The sequence below is a fragment of the Aphidius gifuensis genome, linkage group LG2 (genome assembly GCF_014905175.1).
Source record: "Aphidius gifuensis isolate YNYX2018 linkage group LG2, ASM1490517v1, whole genome shotgun sequence".
Classification (NCBI taxonomy): domain Eukaryota; kingdom Metazoa; phylum Arthropoda; class Insecta; order Hymenoptera; family Braconidae; genus Aphidius; species Aphidius gifuensis.
This window is the reverse complement of record NC_057789.1, coordinates 361,390-385,453: the sequence shown is the minus strand read 5'-3', so window position 1 is coordinate 385,453 and position 24,064 is coordinate 361,390. Positions and strand designations below refer to the sequence as shown.

The 24,064-nt window shown below is 24.0% G+C and overlaps 3 protein-coding genes across 5 annotated transcripts; 1 reads left to right on the top strand and 2 right to left on the bottom strand.

Moving 5' to 3' along the window:
- The first annotated feature begins 567 nt into the window (after window positions 1-567).
- LOC122849321 lies at window positions 568-2,851 on the top strand. Its single transcript, XM_044148013.1, has 5 exons — window positions 568-916; window positions 982-1,158; window positions 1,294-1,938; window positions 2,038-2,327; window positions 2,846-2,851. Exons 1-5 carry the CDS (start codon window positions 568-570, stop codon window positions 2,849-2,851), a joined length of 1,467 nt encoding a protein of 488 aa, XP_044003948.1.
- LOC122848093 (sialin-like) lies at window positions 2,606-8,353 on the bottom strand. Its single transcript, XM_044145924.1, has 7 exons — window positions 8,191-8,353; window positions 8,057-8,104; window positions 6,921-7,268; window positions 5,017-5,210; window positions 4,813-4,943; window positions 4,640-4,745; window positions 2,606-4,369 (listed from the first exon to the last, which is right to left on the bottom strand). The coding sequence occupies exons 3-7, from the start codon at window positions 6,946-6,948 to the stop codon at window positions 3,308-3,310; spliced, it is 1,521 nt and encodes a 506-aa protein (XP_044001859.1). The 5' UTR covers window positions 6,949-7,268; window positions 8,057-8,104; window positions 8,191-8,353; the 3' UTR covers window positions 2,606-3,307.
- A 923-nt stretch (window positions 8,354-9,276) lies between these two features.
- Window positions 9,277-22,325, bottom strand: LOC122848076. 3 transcript variants are annotated; one of them, XM_044145894.1, is made up of 5 exons: window positions 22,152-22,325; window positions 16,502-16,590; window positions 10,998-12,124; window positions 10,530-10,908; window positions 9,277-10,447 (listed from the first exon to the last, which is right to left on the bottom strand). In XM_044145894.1, exons 2-5 carry the CDS (start codon window positions 16,565-16,567, stop codon window positions 10,037-10,039), a joined length of 1,983 nt encoding a protein of 660 aa, XP_044001829.1. In that variant the 5' UTR covers window positions 16,568-16,590; window positions 22,152-22,325; the 3' UTR covers window positions 9,277-10,036. The 3 variants fall into 3 exon arrangements, with proteins under 3 accessions (XP_044001829.1, XP_044001830.1, XP_044001831.1); XM_044145895.1 differs by lacking the exon at window positions 22,152-22,325 and adding an exon at window positions 17,198-17,480; XM_044145896.1 differs by lacking the exon at window positions 16,502-16,590 and having other exon boundaries at window positions 22,152-22,319.
- Between the last annotated feature and the right edge of the window lie 1,739 nt (window positions 22,326-24,064).

Here is a 24,064-nt window from a genome sequence, read left to right as displayed (position 1 = left end):
GATAGAACCAGCCAGCAGAATTGTTATTTATGTTTTAAAAAAAAATATTTTTTGCTAAATAATATATATTTTATGCTCAGGAATTTAAGGTATAAGGAAACTCATAAACTTTATTTTAATTTGTTTTTCCATTTTTTTTTTTTCAATATGTAATTTTTTTAGCGATAAACTTGGAATTTTTTATTTTATTTTTATTACTTTGGCATTAAGCAGTAACAATATTTTTGTGTCAAACAAAGTTTATAATATTATCAATATTTAAATTTTAAAAACAAATTTAAAAACAACAAATAAAAAATTCAAGTAAATTTTTTGAAATATTTTTCTACATTCTACAAATTTTTTAAACTTTCATTCTCGAAAAAATTTTAGCAACAAAATTTCTAACAAATAAAATAATGCAATGTTTAAATTTGAATAATAAAAAAATTTTATTCCACAAAGTTAAATTTAATTTAAAAAAAAAAAAAAAAACAAATAGCATTTGTCATTTTTTTAACCTACTCTTTTTTAAATTTAAATTTCCTTAGACAAGATTGATCAAATATAAATAATAAAAAAAAATAAATGGCAGATAATTCATGGAGTCAAACTTTGATAACAGTGACACCAGAAGAAGATGGTTACCTTCGTGAAATAACTGAGACAACAATAATATCTGGTCATGATGATCAACAGCTAGATCTTGATACTGATAATATAACAACTCGTCAGTCACTTTTAAATATTACCCAAGATTTTATTGATCCACGAGAGCTAGAGCCATTAATTCTCAAAGAATCAGAATGCCAGACTTATATGAAAGGTGTTCCAACTGTAGAATTTGATATATCATATCGAGATGAAGCAACACAAACACTTTACATTGGAAAAAGTCAACGACCAAGTCTTGTTGACGGCATGAAGACCATCACCAGTTGGTACCAGTTGGTATAATCAATCAAATTATCAAATAATCAATTTTAAATAATTATTTTACAGATGTTATGAACAAAAAACCATTGCCAATAATAAAAACAAGTCAAGCTGCACAAACATTAATAACATTTGATTCTGAACAACCTGAAGAAATTATTCATGATATTTTAGAACAAGAAATTGACACAAATCATGATAAATATCCAGATGATGAACAGCAAATAATTCAAATTGAAATAAATGATTTTATAAATTATATTTTTGATCGAGTTTCTTATATTTCTGATGAAAAATTACCACAAAAAATCATCAAAAATTCAATCAAAGTACAGACAATAATTAAATATAATTATTATCTCAAAAAATTCATGAAAGAAATAACAACACAAACAAGTTTAACATTAGAATCAAAAATTTCAAATTCACATCTTATTGATGATTATCTTGAGACAAAAAATTGTGTTAAAAATTATTTAGATTATTGTATTGATTTGGGTGTTTATTCAAGAATAATGATTGATGATTTTATTGATGAATTGATTGATAAATCATGTGAAATTGTTAGACTGCCAACAAAAAGTGAAGCTATTCAAACAGTTGCCTCTTGTCAGTATGGTAATTTAAATGAAAATGATGTTATCAAAAGATTGTCAATGCCAGTTAATATTGATCCAGTTGAAGCATCAATAATTGGTCAATTTATTGTCAACAAAATTATAGATAATGTTTTAATTGAAATTAGAAAAAATGCTAATGAAACAGTGGCATTTATAATGAATAAATTGATGAATAGAATTGATGGAATAGCTGATAAATTAATGGAAATAAATCGTGAAGCTGAGTTACCATCAATTGATGAAAAATTAATATTGAGAAAAAAAAAATTAGCATCATTATTGTTGGTGAAAAAAAAAATTGAAGATGCATCAACACAAACTGGATTTGCTGGTGTTCCAAATGTTGCAAAAATAAAAAATATTCATCGGGTTGTTTGTGAAACTTGTCCTGAAGAAGCAAGCTGTCATTGGCATTCATCTGATGAAAAATTAAACACAACATTAAATAATAATAATAAACGTAAAAAAAAAAAATATACAAATAAAAGAAAATACAAATTAGGTACACGTGATATTTTATTGGCTTATAAGCCACGTTATATTACTGCTGATACTGAGGAAGTTACAAATGACATGAAATTACCATGTTCAGTTGAATCATCATCAAGTTATCATCGTAATAAAGCAGGTGGTGATGATTTTGATGTTATTTCAAGTGAAGAACTAAGTGATACACCATTACATTCGACAAAGATTAATGTAAATAAATATCAGTATGCTGGATCAACAAGTGGATGGTCAAATTTTGTCAAAGATACAGCTGATACTTGGGCACCAGGAACATCTAAAAATGTTGATAATCAAGGATTTGAAAATCATTTAAATTTGGAAAAATTAAAAGCTCTTGAAGTTTTAAAAAATACATTTTGTACACCTAAAAATTGCGCTGGTATTTCAAGACATTTATTGGATGATGAAGATGATGATGATGATGATGAAGAGGATGATTCAGTTGTCAAAAGAAAACATCCAAAAGGTATGAATTTTTGTCGAGGATTTGATACTTCAGAGAGTGATGAATGCAACTGTGCAACAACTAGAGAAAAAAATAATTTAAAAATACAATTTGATTGAAAATACATAAATAAACATTAAACAATAATTATTTTTGTTATTTTTATTATTAACAAAAATAATTGAATTAATAAATAATTTTTTTACATTAAAATACATTGATATATTTTTTAAAATTATTATTGTTTGTTGTAATTTAATTTTCAATTGTTGATATATATTTTTTTATATTTTCTATAAAAACAGTCTACTATTACAATTCGCATGTGAAAATTTTTTAAAATAATTAAATGCAGTTGTAATATCAGTCCGTTTTTATACACGTTATTATTGTCAAAATAATAATTTTTTTATTTTCTAATTCTTTATAATTTATGAAAATATATATTTTCCAAAATTATATATTTTTTTTCTTCATACAACTGAGCAGTACGTTTTAATTTAAATTAAAAAAAAAAATGTTGTTTCGTTGTTTAACAAAAATTCAGTCGACTGTTTCTCAAAATAATATTTAAAAACGAAAAAAAAAAAATTTCTATAAACACACGTAATTTCTTTTTCCTCTTTTAATTAATAAATATTATTTTTCTTTTGAGATTCGTCAAGTGAGCAGAAAAACAAAATAGAAAAATAATTAATTCATAAATTTTTTCTCTCAATATTGTTCAAATAAATATAGAAATATTTGTTTTGTTTTTCTACAAACTAACAAGAATATTGGCATTTAAAAAAAAAATACTTTTAAACATTTAAAAAATTTAAAGTCGTTCATTTTCATCTTCAGTTTCACTTTGAACTGGCAGCTTAGTACTAGTAAGATCATTAAACTGTTTATCCTCATCAGTACCAATTGAACTGACGTCACCTTTGGCAACACTACTGTCATTCCATTTTTGTATTGTCGATGATCCAAATATCCAGAATAATATTGTAGCTGAAAAGAATACAACTGCCGAAATAATAAACATCCATCTCCATTCTTCAATGCCATTTTGTTGATTAGTAAGTAATCCAACAATTGGTGGTATAATAAAACCAGGAAAACTTCCAATTGTATTCATCATTCCATACAATGAGCCAGCATAATTTGGAGCAAGATCTTGATGATTAACAAGACTCGTTTGACAAGCAGCACCATTAAATGCAAGTGCAGCAATTAACATGACAATTGCAAAATTTTTATCACAACCAACATATGTCATGACAATTAAAGCAACACCAGGACCAACATGTGAAAATATCATAAATAATTTACGTATCCAAACAAGTGGTATTAAATTATTTCTTCTAATATAATCACCACATGCTGCAAATACAACACCAGCTCCTAGCCTAGCTATATATGGTAAACCAGTTAAAAAACCACCAGATTTCATATTAAAACCCAATACTTCAAGTGTATACTTTGGTCCATTTGTTGATATAAAATATATTCCCCACATATTTGCAAAATGAGCCCAAAGTAATGCCAAAAAAGGTGGTGATGTTAGAATTTTACGTAGTGGCAAAGCATTTTTTTGTTTACTAATACTTGATCCAATTTGTTCTTTAATATATGCTTTTTCTTCTTGTGTTATTGTTGGATGTGTATCTGGTGTATCATATGCTAAATATACCCAGAGTGCATAAAACACTAATATTGCTCCACTTGTTATGTAAAAAGCTGCTTTCCAACCAAGTGAATGTATAACTGCTCCACAAAGACTAAATGTAACCATTGTACCAAATGGACCACCTTGCATTGTCCATACAAACATTCCTTTTTCATTTGCTGGTACCCATCTTGCTATCATTGCATGTAAACTTGGATAAACTGCACACTGAAACAAAAAATAATCATTCAATTAATAATAATAATTGAGTGTTAAGTTTTATTGATAATATCCAGGTTAAATTTCATTCATGTAGCGTGACACGATGTAACATTAAGCCAAGTGGTTTATTGAATAATGTTTTTCCTAGGTCAATGAACGATACCATACACGTGATAATAATAAATTATTATCAGGCAATATGTTATAAATTTTATCTCAATGATTAATATTGATAAAATAAATTTACTTAAGGAAAAATTATTATGATAAACTTACTCCGAAAAATCCCATTAAAAAACGAAGAACAATGACAACAGTCCAATGCATACCAGCTGCCAATGGCATCAATAAATTAAGAAGAGCAGGAATTAATGTTGCATATCTATTAGACAATGATAATATAATTAGTAAATTATTTGATGGTTTTTTTTGAGTTGTTAAATACTTACGCAACTACTCGTGCACCACCAAATTTTTCAGCCATCATACCAGCTGGTACACTAGCAACAACTGGACCAACAAAATAAGCCGCTAAAATATATCCTTGAATTTGTTGATCCCAATCGTATTTTTCATCAATCTGTAAAGGACAATTATGGATAATTTATTAAATGGCAATTTGGATTTTATAATATTTGAATGAGTCAACTTACGGCACGAGGACTTGAAGATTTAATTGTTGAATTTGTTATTGGAGTTATGGCTTTGCAATAAGGTCCTTGTGTTTTATTTTTTCCAGCTGTTACCATTGCAACAATTGAAATTGATAAATTCGTACGAATTACATACGAAAACATACATGCTAGGAACATCAAGATACCCAAGATATATCGCTTGGGCACTTTAGCTATAAAGATATAAAAATAAAAAATATTTATTCAAGTTTATTTGGTAAAAAAAAATATTTGTGGATAGAAATTTCATGAAATTATTCTTCTAGTATTTAAACAACACGTAAATATATTTATCCTATAAATTTTAAAATTTATTTTCAATTATTTTCATTTTTTTTTTTCAATTTTAAGTTTTTTCGAAATTCGAAATTTTTTTTTTTTTTTGTTAGGAATCATATTTGTTGAAAAAAAAAATTTCTAGATAGAAATTTCATGAAATTATTCTACTAGTATTTAAACAACACTTACATATAAACATCCTAAAAGTTATAGAAATTAATTTCAACTATTTATAATTTTTTTTCTGAATTTTATATTTCGACAAATTTCGTTACTTTTTGCCAAATCTTATGTATCTTTAAAAATATGTTTCCAAGTAAAAATATAATGTTATTATGCTTCTAATATCTAAACAACATTTAAATATAATTAATTCTACAATTTACAAATTTTAATTTTAATTATTTCAATTATTTCAATGCCTGAACGAATAAAACGTCTTCAGCTTGGTCTTCACAATAAACTGAAGCGAATGTTCCTTTTCGTAACAGACTGTCACATTTGACAGTTATATATATCAAAAATAATTGACACATTTATTATCCAACGACTTTTATCAGACAAAAATACAATTATTTTTTTTTTTCGACAATATCTAAATATTTTTTTTTTACTTCGTATAAATCATATTGATCGCTAAAAAAATTTTCCATCAATTTAAAAATAAATAAATAAATAAATTAAAAATCATGAGTATTTAAATGTGTAAAATTAACAATTGTCAGACAACTTTTTTTTGCTCAAGGACATGTGAATATATTTAGCGGAAACAGAGGATTATTATTATTTCATATTCCGAATGCAAAAACGTAAATTAACAAGCCATGACTTGAAGGTATCATGCTCAATGTGATGGATATAATATTTATATAATATCCATTTAACATTTGACATTTAACACTGTATAAAAATAAAAATTATTTTATCATTATTTTTTTGCTATTGTTTCAACAATTCTAATAATTTTGTTTCTTCTGTTTCGAAAAATCCTCATCAACTTTCAAAGGTGTTAAAAAATAATTTATCATTTTTTTAATAACATGAAATATGATCTTTTAATTGCATGATTAATAAATTGCATATTTGCTGGGAAAACAACACGTTAGAAAATATAAAAATTGCAGTTTTGAATTTATCAAGTTACACAACAAAATCATTATCTATTCAAGAGAAAAAAAAAAAAAAATCTCAACAAGGTCTAGATGTCAGAATTAATCTCTCGTTTGTTTATCGGAATAAAAAAAAAATATAAAATGATAAAAATAATTGAAAAAATTAAACTCAATGATATTTAATTTAACTGGAATTCCATTTGTTGAAAAAAAAAATAAAACAATTGATGAAAGAATCTTCAATTTGATGCAGTCAATTGAATCAATTATTCAAGTGAATAAAATCAAAAATAAATTTGCTATTCATTGTAGAAAAAAAAAAATAAAAAACTTAACATCCTGTTTTAAAAATATTAAATTAAAAATGATCTATGTTTAAATTATGTTGTTGTAACAAGCACATGTGACCTTGTGGCTCTTCAATTAAAACACGTGTTGCTAAGAAAGCCAATAAACTTTTTATTAATAATAAAATTTTGAATAACAACTCACCATGTAAATCTTTCAGGCAATTTGCCATTTCGAAAAAATTTCTCTCGCTGTTGTGTCGATTCGAAATCGAAATATATATGAAAAAACAAAGACCTAGAGCCTAGGTTAGTTACACGATGACAATCAAGAGACAACTGACTGATGATTTTAAAAATCAGCGTGACGATAGTGGTATATTATTTCAGCTTGTTGCGTCATCAACGACGTGATATAAAATTTTAAATATTCTGTAGGTCAATATATCCAATGTGGGTGTGTAATCCACCACCTCAATTGCAATTGATATTATTATTTATCAACTGACGACAGAGAGTGTCTGGAGTTTAAATATATCCTCACTGTCAACAACTGAAAATTAAAAATTAAATATAAATAATATTAATATCAAATTTTATTATTAAATTTTTTCTATATAAAAATTATTTTTTCTTTTTTTATTTTATTCGTTAATAAAGAATTATAAGAAAATTTTCTTTTCAAATATTTATTTATTTACTGAAGGCCATAAATAAATAAGTCAAGATCATCAAATACAAATATTTTTTTTTTTTTTTTTTTTTAAATATACACTAGTGTATAGAAATTTTTTTTTTTTAATTTTTTTTATATAATATATTTTGTTATTTATACTCAAGGTCAAACTGATTGTAAATTCGAGGCATTTGTGTCATTGAGATTAATCAGCGAGATAAATAAATATTTTTATATTTTTATATCAAAAAATTAAAAAAAAAAAATTAAATTAATTTATCTTTTATTAAATAATCATTCAATAAATAAAAAAAAAATTGAACTGATAAGTTTTTTTTTAGGGCAACAAGTGATATGGTTCTTTAAGAAAATGATAATTTTTTTTTTATAAATTTAATTAATTTATGTAATTAATTTTAATCTAATCAGTGATATAATTTTTTTTATATTAATTTTTTCCAAGAGTGTATAATTTTATATACTAACCTCAAATAAAACATGCAATTAATTCGACAAAACAAAAAAAAAATTGAATGAAAAATTTGTTAATATCAAATAAAGAGCAATTAAATATTGATAATTATTTCACTTGATAAACAGATTTTTTTTTACACTTACAATTGATAAGAGAATATGAAAAAAATTATAAATTTCTTTATACATACTTGACTTGTTGATTTTTTTTTTATCCGGCAGCTCTAAATTCACATCTCCTTAAAAAAACAAAAATAAAAAAATTGCATTTATTACTCTATATTATTATAGGTAATATTATATAAAAATTATTCAATTAACTTACTGTAAATATTACTGATAATTTTACTGTTCAATATTTCATTTTTGTTGAATAAATTTGAGTTATATTTGTCAACTCGTGTGCAATTGCGTCGAATAAAATATATGTGATATCACAACCAGACTGTCTGTTGTGTGTATTTATATCTTTTTTTTTTTTTTTTACTAATTCAAAGTGGTCGGGGTGGTCGGCGTATCGATTTTTTTTTTTTTATAGAAAGACTGAGATAGAAACAGTCAACGACCTAGCGACATCTGCCATCTCGTTGAACTAAATTTAAAAAACATAAAAATATTTTTATTTACCTGATTTTTGTGGGTTTTTTAATTTGTGTTATTTAAATACCTCAATTTTTATTGCTCTCAGAAAAATATTTATAAAACAATGTCAATGATATGAAGAATAACAGCTGTTTAAAAAAAATAATAATAAAAAAAATAAAAAAGCAGTTTATTAATAATATTACAATAGAAATATTTTTTTTTATTTATCAACTTTTACGTCTTTTTATCACTAAAATTATAAATAAATGGAAAAAAAAATTGGAAATTATTTCGGGACAATTTAGGCTTGTTTATAAATAAAAATAAATTTTTTTTTTTTAATTTTTTGAATTTTTTTATAAATAATTATTAGATACAATTTACATACAAAATGATCAATAAGTTTTTGCATTATTTATTTGAAAATTAAATCATCATTGTTTATTGAAAATTAATTTTTTTTTCGTTTGTCACTTAAATGCACAGCATTGTAATATGCTTAATTGATATTATTTATTATTTTTTTTTATTTTCGTGAAAGTCACATACAGATGTCCCTATTACCAGGGAAAAATGAATTAATAATTAATGAAAAAAATGATAAATTTAAAAATAACTAAGTAATTATTGTTATTATTATAATTAAAAGAAAACATGAGGGAAAAAAAAAAACTTTAAATACGAGATGAATGTTAAAAATGATGGATGGAAAATTAGAAATAAATATATGACTCGTCTGATTATTGTCGAGAAAAATATTATTATTTTTTTCTTCCTAGAAGATAATATATGAAAAAAAAAATTTTTATAAATAAATAATAATTACGAGGAAGAAAAAAATTAACAAAATGACTCGATTAAATCTGAACGATAATCATTTGAGACTCGGGTGCGAATGAGGTATGACATTTAAAAAAAAAAAAAATGAAGAGAAATTCTCTTTGAAACTAGTCAAAATGAATAATGAAAAATATGATAATTAATATAATTAATAGTAGTTAATTTTAGAGTGAAAAAACTGACGAGAGACTTGACAAAATGGAGAGTACATAATTTGTTTGTTTTTTTTTTTTTTGTTTTCGTCAGTTTTTGGATTTTTTTTTTTTGTATTTTTTTCGTTTTTTATATACACCTACTCTCCAAACTGACAAGACAATACTATTTTAATAATTAAAAATTAATATTGTCTTGTCAGTGAGTCACTGTTTGATGTCCCTCTTTTTTTTCTTTTATAATTTTTATTTATTTATTTATTTTTTAACTTCTAGATATTTATTTAGACTCAATCAAAAACCTTATTTACATGAAAATTTACTTTTTTTTCCTTTCATACGAAATTAATTTACACTCTTAAACTCCAAAAAAATTTTTTATCTAATTTTAATTAAACATCATCATTGAGTTTTTAAGGAATTAATTGTTGATATTTTTTTTTTTTTCTCTTCAAAAAAGAAAACAAAGTAGAAATTATTTGTTTTTTTTTTCAGTCATAAATTCTTTTGTTTTTCTACGTTTTCCATTATTTAAAAAAAAAAAAAAATAATAAATAAAAATCACTTGTTAAAAATAAATAAATAAAAGTAAAATTAATTTGCAACTTTGACAAATTCTGGATTTGTTATTTGACAATTATCAGTTGTGTAAATTGGATGTGCAAATGTGACATTAGCCATACTAGCATTTTTACGATCAATAGCTCTAACTCGAACAAATAAAAATGCAGCAACAAGTGATGCAACAATAATAACAAGTAATAACATAACGAGACCACCAACAAATCCAGGCAATGACATACATATTGTCTCTGAATCATTTGACATATTTGCATTTTGTATGACAACAGTTGTATCATTGCTTGGGTTTGTTGTTCCTAATGCAAAATTAACATCACCAGGTGCAACAACTTGTATGATTCTTGTTGTATTAACATCAGTCATTTCTTGTGCAGCTCTTTTGTATACGTGTGATGATACAACAGTCATTGTATGAAATAGACTCTGTAATAAATTAAAATGAAAAACAATTATTACAAATAAACGAATCAATTAATTAATAAAATCAATAAATTAATAAACTTACAGGATCCATTGCAATATTATCAAAATCATCTGATGCTCTTCTTCTTTTTCTAGCACCACGTAATTCAGCTGGTAAACCTTCAACAGATCTTGGTCGTCCACCAAGTGTTGCTAAATTACCTTCAAGTTCATCAGCCGATCCAACAGTACCTTTTCGTTTAACTGTTTGATATGCACTAGCGCGATGTCCTGGTAATGGTGGTGGTGGTAAATTAAAATCATCTTGATTATTAATATTATTAATATTGTTATTGTTGTTGTTGTTGTTGATATTATTTTGTGGTGGACTACTGCTTGCTGTTGATTCACCAGATGTTGAACTTGGTGATGAGGATGAAGTTTGTGCCTGTGGTGCTGGTACAATATCTGGATTTGGTTCACTATTAAAAAAACAAATAAATAAATTAATAAATAAATATATATTGATGTTTATGGTATTAATTAAGTAATAATTGGTATTATTATTAACCTGTAAGCACCAGCTGGTCCACTTGGATGTCTTGGATCTGGATATGCTGGTGGTATACCATATTCTGGTACTGGTGGTGCACCATATTCAGGTCCTAAACCTTGTGGTGGTCCATAATCAGATGATATACCTGCTGATGGTAGACCACCACCACCACCACCACCACTATACTCAAGACCAGGATGTCCACATTTTGGTTCAGGACAATTGTGACGACATACTTGTATGACACATTGAAAATGTACATTCATACTATCGGGAAATTTAAATGCTTGGAAATATGCAAAGCTTACAACACTTGCACTTGGTCCAAAGTTTTTAATTTTATGGAATCTAGACATAATCTTTGGTCTGACAACACATCCATATTGATCAACAAGTTGTATTGGTGCACGTTTACCATCATGTGCAACACAATTTCTAACTAACATATCAAATTTACTTTCATCATCTTTAATAGCAAGTACCATTGTCATTGTTTGTCCAATTTTAACAATACCAGATACTTCAGATGCCCATGGTCCTTTGCCAACTTGTATTTGCATCCAACATTGTAAATTATCACCAAGGAAATTAGCAGTAACAGCATGTAACATATCAACTTGAAATGGTCTAAATGTAACAGCTTTTTCATAAAAATCATACCATGTACAACGTAGCTTTCTAGCTTGATCCCATACTTCTTGTACATATGGATCATACTGTATTATTATTGTATTTTCAACATAGCTTCCTGATGGTGTTGGTGCACCATATGCAGCAACATTATGATTTGCTGAACTACTCATGCCACATGTATTTAAAAATATTTCAAATGTTGCACTTAAATGACCAGTGCCTGGTTTCAAGTGTACACATTGTGGATCTGAATAAAAACCTTTACTAAATATCATACCATAAAATGGACGATCAAATTCAATATTAACACGCATATGAGTTTTTTCACATTGCACTTGTAAATGTTTTATTTGTGGTGTATCTGGTGATGCCAGGGGCCAATTTTCCTCAGCACCATGTGATGACTGAGCTGGACCACCACCACCATATTGACCTGGTGGTCCATAAACTGATCTGTGTTCAAGTGGTAAAGCACTACTGTCAATCAATGGTGCTTCACATTTTACACTCTGTAACAAAAAAAGAAAAAAAAGATTATTTTAAAATTTACATGTGATGATTTGTGTTAAATTGTGTCAAGATCGAATTAATGAACTTGAAACAGGGTCACTTGATTTATCCTCAAGACTCAATGAAAGCCAACAGTTGTTTGACATTTATTTTTAATTTTAAACTTAAAAAATATTATTTACAGTTATTTTATTCAATTATAAAACAATTAAATATTAAAATTATTTTTTTTTTAATAATATTTTATTTGACGAGAATTTTATAAAACAGCTTTTTTTATTTATATTTATTGACAATTGTTTTCATTGTATTGTAATTTTTTTTTGTATTTATAAATTGGGTTAATCAATTATTTTTTATGACATGTTGAATTGTTTACACACTGCTTGGCTATTATATTACTTTTTGTTGTTTAAATACAAACAGATGAAAATTTATGGATATATTTACACGAGGTGTGTGTGTTTCGTTGTTGTAAATGTGAAGAGACAAAGTGTGTACACAATGTTGAATTAATAATGCCCTGGGCAATTTATGTTGCATTCTGGGTTACTATAGAAGAGGAAGAAAAAATAAATAAGACGACAAAGACAACAGGTCACAAGCCATATTGAGATTTAGAACAAAGTTCTAGTTCTTCTTCTTCTTCTTGTTTTTATTTTTTTTCTTCATCATCATATCATCATGGTGTTTTACACAAAATAAATAATCATATATTGTTAATTTTAATTTTTGGTAAATTATATATTGCAACAAGGAAATGTATTAAAATAATAATAAAAATAATTTTAAATTTTTTTGCTTTACATCGCGTGTAGAAGAAGGGTAAAAACCGAGACAGATTTCACTTTTTCCAGTCAAGAGATCCGGGTCCTTTTGTTAAACTTTCACTCGTTAAATTCAAACGAAATTCAACAAAAAGAAAATAAATTTAAATTTTTTTTTATACATTCAAACAAAGAAATATTTATTCGATCAATTTTTATAATATTTAATAGGATTTTTATATTGTTTTAATGATTGTTGTAAATAAAAAAAATACAAGATATTCATTTTATGTATCATGTTCAGAAAGCGAAATCACCTTCACTGAAAAATGTCATTTTGAAAAATAATAATAAGATAATGATGATGACGATTATATTTTGAAATATATAAATAAATATAAAGATAACGAAAGAGTTTTACAATGAAAATATTATATATATGTAATAAATTTTCAAATGAAAAAATATATATGTAAATTTGTTTAGTAAGTAGGTTGGTATATAGTTATCAGTTTTAACAAAAAATAATAAAAAAGTAACAAATTTATCTATGTGAATGATACAACAACCCGTATTCTCTTGATGAAAAAATTAATTTGAATATTTAAACATAAAAATGTGAAACTAATAAAAATTAAAATATTAAAATTTAATTTTCTAGACTAAAAATGGAAAAATGGAAATATAAAAAGATAAAAAAATGACAATGTATAATAATAGACAAATAAAAATTAATATTTAAAAAAAAAATATATAGTTTAAATATTTCAACGTAAAAATTAAAGACTAATAAAATTTAGAATATAAAATTTAATTTTCTAAATTAAAAATAAAATAAGACAATATAATTATAGTATAATATTCAAGAAAATAAATTATATTTAAAATTTTTTTAAACATGAACATTAATAATTAATAAAAATTAAATTTTCTAAATTAAAAATTGAAAAGAAAAAAATGTTTGAATTGACAATATATAATAACGCCCAATTAAAAATAAAAATAAATTATACTTTAATTATTTTTAAATGAAATCTAATTAATAAGAAAATTTAAATTTCATTTTCTAGAAAAAAAAAAAAAAAATAATCATATAATATTTATATAACAATAAATGAATATTAAATTTCAATTTTATTTTTAGTAAATAAATACGTGTGAATGAGGATATAACAATAAACAATTGTATTTTAATTAAAAAGTATAACTTGCTTAAATAGTCATGGAGAAAAACAAGAACAGCTAGTTGCACTACATATTAGGATAAATAGTTCAAATGAAAAAATAAAAAAACAGTGACTTTATTTATCTGGATGATTTTCTTTTATATCTTAATGATGTTACAGAATTAAACTCAAGACTTCCGTTTAATAATTTCAAGTTTCACAATTTTATTTATAACATTTATTCCTATTTAAAAATAAATAATTAAAATTTATCAAATTTCATTTTTTTTCTTTTTTCGTTTGTCTTAATTATTACCTGTTATTATTGGAATTTGGAAAAAAAAAGAAAAGAAATATTTCGATCGAATGATAAGTGTGATTTTCCATCAGATAAAATAAGTATAATAATAATAAAATAAATAAATTGAGAGATTATAGTAAACGCCTGTGGTAAACCACAAGATTACTAGAATTTTAAAATTCATGTTACGCCCTTTTTCAACCACCTAATATAATAGTTACTAACCGCCAACATCATCAATAATACATTTAAAATAAATATAACCATTTTAAATTTTGCATTATCATCTTGCATCTCCACCCCCATCATAATTATCATCACCATCATCAAAACTAGATGAAAAAATTAATTATTTGCATTGATTTTTTTTTTAAATATAATAATTTTCTAAAATTCCATTTTCATAAATTTGTTATACTCTTTTACTAGTGGTGTTGAATAATATTTTTTTTTTTTCGATTTATTTAAATGGAAAACTTACTTATAAATTTTTGATTTACAAAAAAACATAAATTTCGAAATGAAATAATCTTTTTAATTTGTCTAATTTTTTAATTTCAATTTAGAAAATAATAATAAAAATCAGAAATAGGTTAGTGTATCTAGATGATCAAGTGTACCAATTGAATTTAAAAAATAAATTGTCTGATGGGCAATATCCAAGTTGTAAAGAAAAAAAATGTAATTTAAAGAATGAGGAAGACAAGTTGTTATAGGTGTCACACACTCACACAATCATACATTTATATATATAGAAATCATTGGTTAATAAAGTAAATGAGTAAGAGAAGATTCTTGTGGACATATTAACTGGAAAAGAAAGCTGGACGACTTTGAAGAAATAAATACGCGTTTATATACCAAACTCGAGAGCAATACAAGGCGTGTCCAAGTTGCTTGTTCACATCCAACATGATTTTATCCATTGACATATATAGTATTGTAAAATCACACGAATAAAATGTGTAATACTGAAGCTACATTCTCAATTGACAACATATTATTTATATTTTTTATTTATTTTATTTATTTGGTGGAGAGAAAATACAACGTGCGTCCGGCGCAGTGACCTACTATTTTCGCTTCGGCAACTTTTTATCTTTTTTTTTTTTTTTCTTAACATTTTATATGTGTGGTTTATCTAATGGAGTTACATTTAACTATTCCCAAATATTGCTTGCAATTTAAATTTAAATTTTTTGTCGGAATCAAAATTTATTATTTTATTTGAAAAAAAAAAAAAACGAAAATTTTATTTGTTAAATTTTTTAAAGCTTTTAAAGCTTGATTATTTGAGTGATTAATTTTTTTTTTTTAATTAATTATTAATTTGGCTTATTTAAAGTTTTAATGATTTTTTTTTTCAATGGAAATATGGTGAATAAAATGATGAAAGTATTTTTAAGAAAATTTAGAAAGTATATATATTTCACAGCTTTTTTTTTGGGAATTAAAATGTTGAATTGTTGTAATGTTAATTACACTCCAACATAATTATTTGTTAGTAATATTTAATAAAAAAAAATATACCAAACTAAGTAGATAATTTATTTATTTATTAATTTAACAAGAAATAATTTACAATTAGCACTTGAAGCAAAATATACGCTTCGTAAATCTCAACGATTGACCGATTGTTGAATTAGAATTAAAATTAATATAACCGCTATTCGTCTGATATTTTTTCATGTATGAAAAAATAAATATTATACATTATTGTAATAATTATTTAATAACGTGTATATCCCGTTCTATAAATATATATTTAAATTATCCAATAATTAGCTAATAATTCAATCAATTATCAATAAACAAAAAAAATTTTAATTTTTCTATATCAAATAAATCATTATAAAATCATAATTTTTTTTTTTGTATTTCTAGAACAAATTATTCCGCGGCCGAGTGCACTTGTTAACTTAATAAATGTGCGAATTGAGGGCATGAGGGTAAAATAAAAAAATAAAAATGTAAAATGCGTGCAATATGTTTTTTTTAATTTTTAATTTTTAATTTTTCAACTTTGATGGTCTCGTTTCCGTGTCTTTTCATTTCACCCGAGTAAATCAAGATAATAAAATTAATGAAATTAATAATAATTGTTATTTGGGTAAATTAAAATAATATTTTTTTTTTACTCACAAGTGCCAGCATCAATGGCAATAATATATTGATCATGATATATAAACTCCTCCGCGTTCTTTCCATTATAAATATCGAGTGTGTGTTTTCTGTAATTCAAAAAAATATATAAATAAACAATTTATTAATAATAAAAGCATATATATTTTTAAACATTTTTTATACTATTTTAATAATCATTAATTTTTCTTTTATATCATTTAAGACTTGTAAAGAAATTCTCTTTTTTTTTTTCTTTTTAGTTGTCATGCATTTTTTTTTTTTTTTTTTTATTAAACAAATATTAAATAATGATAATAATAATAATAATAATTTTATTGTTGTTAAATCATTATTCATTTTGTTGTTAACCCAGTCACACTGTGATATATTAAACCACCACGTTTAAATTTACAACAATGACATAAATATCGTCTCAATTTTTTTTTTTTTTTTTTAATTTTTATTTTTTTCCATTGAATCGAAATATTTCAAAGACTTTCATTCATTCTCAATATACGAGCATGATCCATTCATCCTCAAAACGACAACCAAATATTATCATCACATTTAAAAAGAAAAAAAAAAAAAAAAATGTTTATTCTCATTTCATTAATCACTTTTTTTTTTTTTTTTTTTTTTTCCGACACTAAAATTGAATATCAGGAAAAAATTAAAATAATTTTTAATTAATTAAAAATAGTAAATAATTTCTACCTCACTCCTTCGCAATTTCTCATATGCAAATGAAATTTTTTTTTTTATAAATTTAAACTTATTTTCACAAACAAATTAAAAAATTGAAAAAAAAAAAACAAAAAATATTAATTAATATTGTCTTTTTGATATTTCGATTAGGTTAATTGATAAAACGTAATTTTCACTAAAAAAAAAAAATTAAGATCGCGGGCTATACTCGTGCACATCGAGATGTTCGAGGTGACGTTTATCCGTAGCCCGGAGTGGCTATCCTGGCCGGCGGGGACTGACTGAACATGCGAGTGGGCCTCGTCGCGGCATCAAGCCACGTCCCAGTGACCTACTCACGTTTTATTATATATATATCTATATATCTATGTATTTGTATCATCATTATGTCTGTGTATATTACTTTAAATACAATTTTAAATACGTGTGTGAGACCCACTGTCTACTGATTTTCTTATTGCTACCTAGAGTACACTTGCCTCTTTTTTTTCTTTTTTTTTTTCTTTATTTAATTCCATTCCCTTTTTACATGAAATACTTGTATATATATACAGGTGAAAGAAATGTATATATATTTCATATCCTCATCCCTTCTCACTTTAAATCAACTTTTTATCTCGTCTTGTTTTGAAATTTTGCTAAGTACGATGACACCGGATTACAACGAGACAGATATGTCATTTTTAGAAATTTCAAATTAGAAAAAACTAATTTCTATATATTTTTTTAATTTATCCAAGTAAATAGTTGTTAATTTGTTTTTTAAAAATATGAAAAATTTAGTTAATAAAGTCTTTAAATTATTGACAAATAATAATATTAGTTAATTAATTTCTTCATTTTATTATCTCGAAAACATTAATAGCTATATGTAAAGTATGCATCTATTAATTTTAAATTAAATTTTATAATTTTTCGATAAATATTGTGTAAAATTGATTGAATTATTTAAAAGATAAAAATTCATTTACAATAAATAAATAAATAATTAAATTTATATATCGTAAATTAAAATTGAAAAAAAAAAAAAAAAGGAAAGAAGGGAAATTGCTAAGTAAAAAAAAAAAAAAATTATATGTGTCATGAATGATAAGAGACAGGTTGATTTTACTATATGTATTAAGAAGCTTTTAAGACTGTTGACAGACTGACCTAGATCAGATTGACGCCCGCATGTTTTACTGATGTTAAATTATTATTATCATCATCACCACTGCAAAAACCAGTAAAATAAAAAAATTAACAATACAGATAATTCATGAAAACGCGAGTAATTTTTTTTAAAAAAATAATAATATTATTTAAAAAACAATTCAACAAATCAAACCTAATATTATCCTAATTATCATTAAAATTAATGATTCAAAAAAAAAAAAAAAAAGATTCCATTAGATAAATAAGGTGTAAAAATATATATTTAGAAAAAAAAATATACGTTTTTTTTTTTTACACTAATTTTTAATGTATTTTAAACGAGATGAAAAAAAAAGGTAAAAAAAAGCCGACAGGGTTGATTGTCGGCTTGTTGAAGTAGACCAATTTTTTCGAAAAAAAAAAAAAAAACCGAGGGGTTGGCAAGTCGAGCCCCTGAATCATCTGCTATTTTTTTTTTTTTTTTTTGGGGATGTTGAAAGAATTTGAGTTAATATTTCGAGACATTTCTCACCACTAAAGTCGATCAATTTTAACCTGAGTTATGGATGTGTCCATCAACCCTAAGTTTTAGAAAAAAAAATTAATAATTTTCTTTAATTTATAACGAAGTATAGTAGACAAAATATAAAAACTACCTCGCCAAACCCAGGAAGCTGATTTAAGAAAAAAAAAAAAATAGAAAATAGAAAAAAAACACGGTTTAAAAAAACTACAACGAATTAAATTATTTTTGTCGAATCATTGCGTGAAACCCCTCTTTATTTCTTTGATTTTCATCCGGTTTAATATATTTAACCATAACTCTGATGGAAAAAATAAGAAAAAAATTAAGTGAAGCAGAAAAAAACGTAAAAAAAATGGAAAAAAATTTTTTTCTAAAATTGAATTTATGTGTGCGGAGAGTGATTTTTGTTAAACACAACCCCTGGGGTTAAAATGAGGCGCCTTTGGATAATGATTTGTTGAATTTTTCAATAAATTATTTGATCATTTTCTCACTTTTTCATGTCAAAATTCATAACAACTTCAATTAAACTTGGGACAGTCCAAAACATCCCATGAAACAACTCTTTTATTTATTTTTTTTAACAAATTTTTTAAACAAAAATTGATATAATTGAAAAAATTAATTATTTATTTATAAATTTATTTAAACAATGTAAAATTGAATTTTTTTTTTCGATAAAAGTAATTTATTTTTTGAGTTCATTGCAATAATATAAATTGTTGATATTTTTTGTATTAAAAATATGATTGAATATTGATAAAGTTATTGTTTTTATTTAATAAACAAGTACAATGATGATGATGATGATGATGATTGTGATGAGAGAGGAAGGTATATAGAAAGGTCGGTAGTTTTATTTGTAGGTGAAAGCGTCGGCCGAAAATAATTCCCAGAGGCAATTTAAAAAGCAACAAGTCCAAGGCCTTCTCATCGTCCATGGAAATTATACTCTCACATATTTCCTCATATAATAAAATACACATACACACATACAATATATCCTAGAAATTCGTTCTCAAGACCCAAATCTACGTATCTGGTTCCTCAACCATGCAACATTCATCATCATTTATATTTTTTTTTTTTTTTTTTTTCTTTTATAAATTTTTCAATTTTCAATTGGCATTTGTCATAATTTTTATTTTTAAATTTCAAATTTTTGTCAAGTACTAAATTATCATTATTATTTTATATCCTATTTAATTTTGCTTGTATTTTTTGAGTAGATTTTTAAAAATCATGACTAGATGAAATTGTCATTTGAAAATGAAAAATTTATGAATTTTTTTTGATGTCAAGAGTTATGTCATTCAATATAATTTGATGTAATAATTTAAATATATTATTTTTTATAACAATTAATGAAAAAAAAAAAAAAAAATTTAGTATAAATGAAGAGGATGTATAGATGAAGATTGAAGAATGAGACTGAGATATTATTATAATGGAAAGCAGACGCGTGCCTGATGGTCTCTCCCCCAGTGGAATCGCGACTTGATGTATTTAAACTTGGTTACATACCAACAGGTTGATGAGGCCAATAAAAAGAAAATATAAAAAATAAGCATGGCCTGAATACCCATCAAGCGATATAAAAAAAAGAATCTCAATCATCGAGAAGAAGAAATAAATTAAATTCAAAAAAAAAAAAAAAACCAAACCCAAATTTAATAATTGAAAAAATAAAAAATTACAAATATATTAATTTAATAAATTGAATGATATTATTAATACTGATATTAAAAAGAAAAAAAAAATATTTATTTTATATTTCCTAGGTAAAAAAAGCAAGCTAAATTGAGTAAATAATTTGAATAATATTTCACAGACTCGATGACAAATTGAGATGAATTAAATTCAATTAATTTTATTATAAAAAAAATATTATTAATTTATTTGTTAAATAATTTTTAAATTATTATTATTGTTGCTTTGTTTTAAATTCTTATTTTGGGGGGTTAATTTATTTTTTTTAAGACAACAGGTGCATTGTGACATAAGACCCTATTTACCGTTAAATATTTGATGCCGGATAAAGGCGATCAAAATACACACCAGAGAAGACAAATATATGTTAAAAAAAAAGAGAGGAACCAGGTGAAAATAACCCTGTGTGCAACAACACCCGGATATACCACAGTAAGTTTTTTTTTTTTTTTTTTTGCCCCTTCCAAATGTAATATTGCGAGCGTGAAAGTGATTCAAGGTAAGTCAAGAAGGTAAAATAATATCCAGGTACCGTTACTCTGCTATTTTTTATTTTTTAATTTTTTGCATACACGATGTATGTTATTACAATGTAAGAAAAAAAAAAAAAAAAAATTAATAGTAATAAGAATCTTTGAAATTTTCTTAATTTTTCATAATTTTTTTTTTATTTAATTGATAATTGAAATATTCATTGGCTATAAATATTAATGGAAATTATTTGTTATATTTTTGAAAAAAAAAAATTATTTCATCTAGTTTTGAATTGAATTAAAAAATTATTTTAAAATGAAATGTAATTATTTATATGTTTTTCAATAAATATATTAATTTTATTTTGAAAATATAATAATGATATTGTAATGATATGAAATTCAAGTTGTAAAAAAAAAAAGTAATTTTATATTGAAATAATTTTAAAGATTTTTATTGAGAAATAAAAAAAAGAAATGTTTATCTTTGTTAGCCGTATAAATGCGGCCTTATTTCTGACTTTAATGCACGCTATATCAAAGTGAAAAGAGAAGATGAAGATGATGATGATGATGATGAAGAAGGTGGTTAAGCACAACAACAGCCAACATCAAGAATAAGAAGAAGAAATACGTGAGAACGTTGACACAGTGACTCGCTACCCCACATACCCTTTTACCTTTTTAAATGTGCGCAACTTTTTAATCATTCACATGTAATTTTAACAAATTCAAACAACAAAATTCTAATTTTCCAACAAACTTTCATTCTTACAAACAAATTATATCTATTTTTTATGATTTTTTAAAACGTTGTATTTAATTTAAAAAATAAAAAAAATACAACAACTATTTTGTATAATTTTCACTTTAATTTATATATTTTTTTTTTTTTCTATTTTGTCTATGACAATGACAAACTCAAATTACAGCAATTTTCAATTATCCTAATTTGACTTTAGTGATAAAAAATTTTACAACAAGTAAAAGCTCAAAAAAGAAAATATATTTTTTTGCACTTGTTGGTATTTAATGTTAAATTATATATACAATTTTTTTCAAATTTGACACACTTTTGTACACTTGTTAATATTAAACACATTTATATATATTCACGAACCTTTTTTTTCTTATTTATTTAGATGACTGGAAATAATCCTATGGCACAAGCACTTGTCACTAATATGATAATTCAAAATAAAAAAAAAACACAATAAATAAAAATTGATGAAATAATTAATTAGCTTTTTGTTTTCGTTGTATTTATGAGGTGACTTTGGTGAATGTGTACCATATTGTGAGATGGTTTGAAATAAAACGGCTCCTATATACTCTCCCCTCTTGATCATTCACCACTGCTACTTGATTTTTAATGTCTGATGGCATCACACTCTTTCCCTCTTTTTCATGGGCCCAATGATTCCCCTTTTTTTTTCTTTTCAAATGTACATATGCCTTACTTTGGCTTTCACCAAAAAAAAAAGAAAAAATACCCAAGTGCATTATCAACATTCTTATTAACTTATTCATTGATTTTTTTTTTACTTTTTTATTCATCTTTTGGATGATAATCATGCTCAAAATTCTGTCAATCAAAAATACACTTATATGCAAATGTAACCGCAGTTGGAATTTGATTAAAAATATTTTTCAAATGAGAAAAATAATTTTTTTTTAACAACTTTCTTATATTAAATTTTTTTTTTTCCATTTTAAATTTGAATTTATTTATAATTGGAATTATTTTATTTTAATTTGTGACAATAGATGAAAAAATTATTGCAAAAAATAATAATGAGGGCAATCGGAAAACCGGAAATGAGACTTTTATATACGCCATCGGTGAAAGTACACAGTTTACAATTGTTAGAAATAAAAAACAAATAAAAACAATTATTGTAATCTTTAAAATTCTTTAGGAATTGACCTGGGTAGAATTTTTTTCGTAACTTTCTTTTGAATATTTTAAATACGTCATTTGTTTTTTTTTTTGACAAATAATTTTATTGATTTATAATTTTAATTGTTTGAATGTAAAAAAAAAAAAAAAAAATATTAACTATTGTTGAAATTATATTTTTAAAAAAACAGTATAAATAAATGCTTTTATTTTTATTAAATTTTATTGTTAACTAATAATTATTATTAATTATCAAGTTTTTTTTTGTTAAATAAAATAAAAAAAGTTATTTTTAAATTCAGGACAAATAATTTTATTCAAAGATCCGGTAATTGCACTTTTGATTCATAACTATTTTGACCACATGAAGAAAGCGGATTTTATTGTAAAAAAAAAACAAAATAATAATAAATAAATAAATAGAATGTGGGTGTAAGTGCATATTCTGGTGAAATTGCGCAATTTTTGCTTGCAAAGCCGTGCATTGACGTCAGCAGTCATTCATCTGTCCAAGAAAAAATTTAAAAAAAAATATAAAACTATCTCCGGCTTTCACACGGATCTAAATTCATATAATAAAAATTATTTTTTAAAAATCCATTATGATTCAAGCTTATTATCAAAAGAAACAATAAGAAAAAAAAAAAATTTTTAAATCAATTTTTAAAAAACGAAAACTATTCAAAAAAAAAAAAAAATACATTTAAAAAATAAAAATGAAAACAATTCAAGATATTCATTAAACAAACTGAAATGTAAATAAAAAAAAAAAAATTATTCAATAGGCAAGTTTGTTAATGAATTTTTCTGTTGAAAAAGAATTTGATAAAAAATTTCTGCTCCAATTATTACGCGTCCTTCAAAAATAATATGCATCACTAATTTTTTGTCGATTTATTTATTTTAAATTTAAATTAATAGTCATTTCCTATTTGAAAAAAAAAAAAGTGTTTTGATTAATATGCAAAGGATGACACTTGCATTAAATTGCAGGTTGAATATCTAATAAATAATTTCGTTGATTACACCGTGAAAATGAAAGTTTATATTTATTGTTTTTTAATTTTTATATATATTTAAATAATCATGACGTAGATAATAAATAGGCCAAATTTTTAAATGTCCTGTTTCTA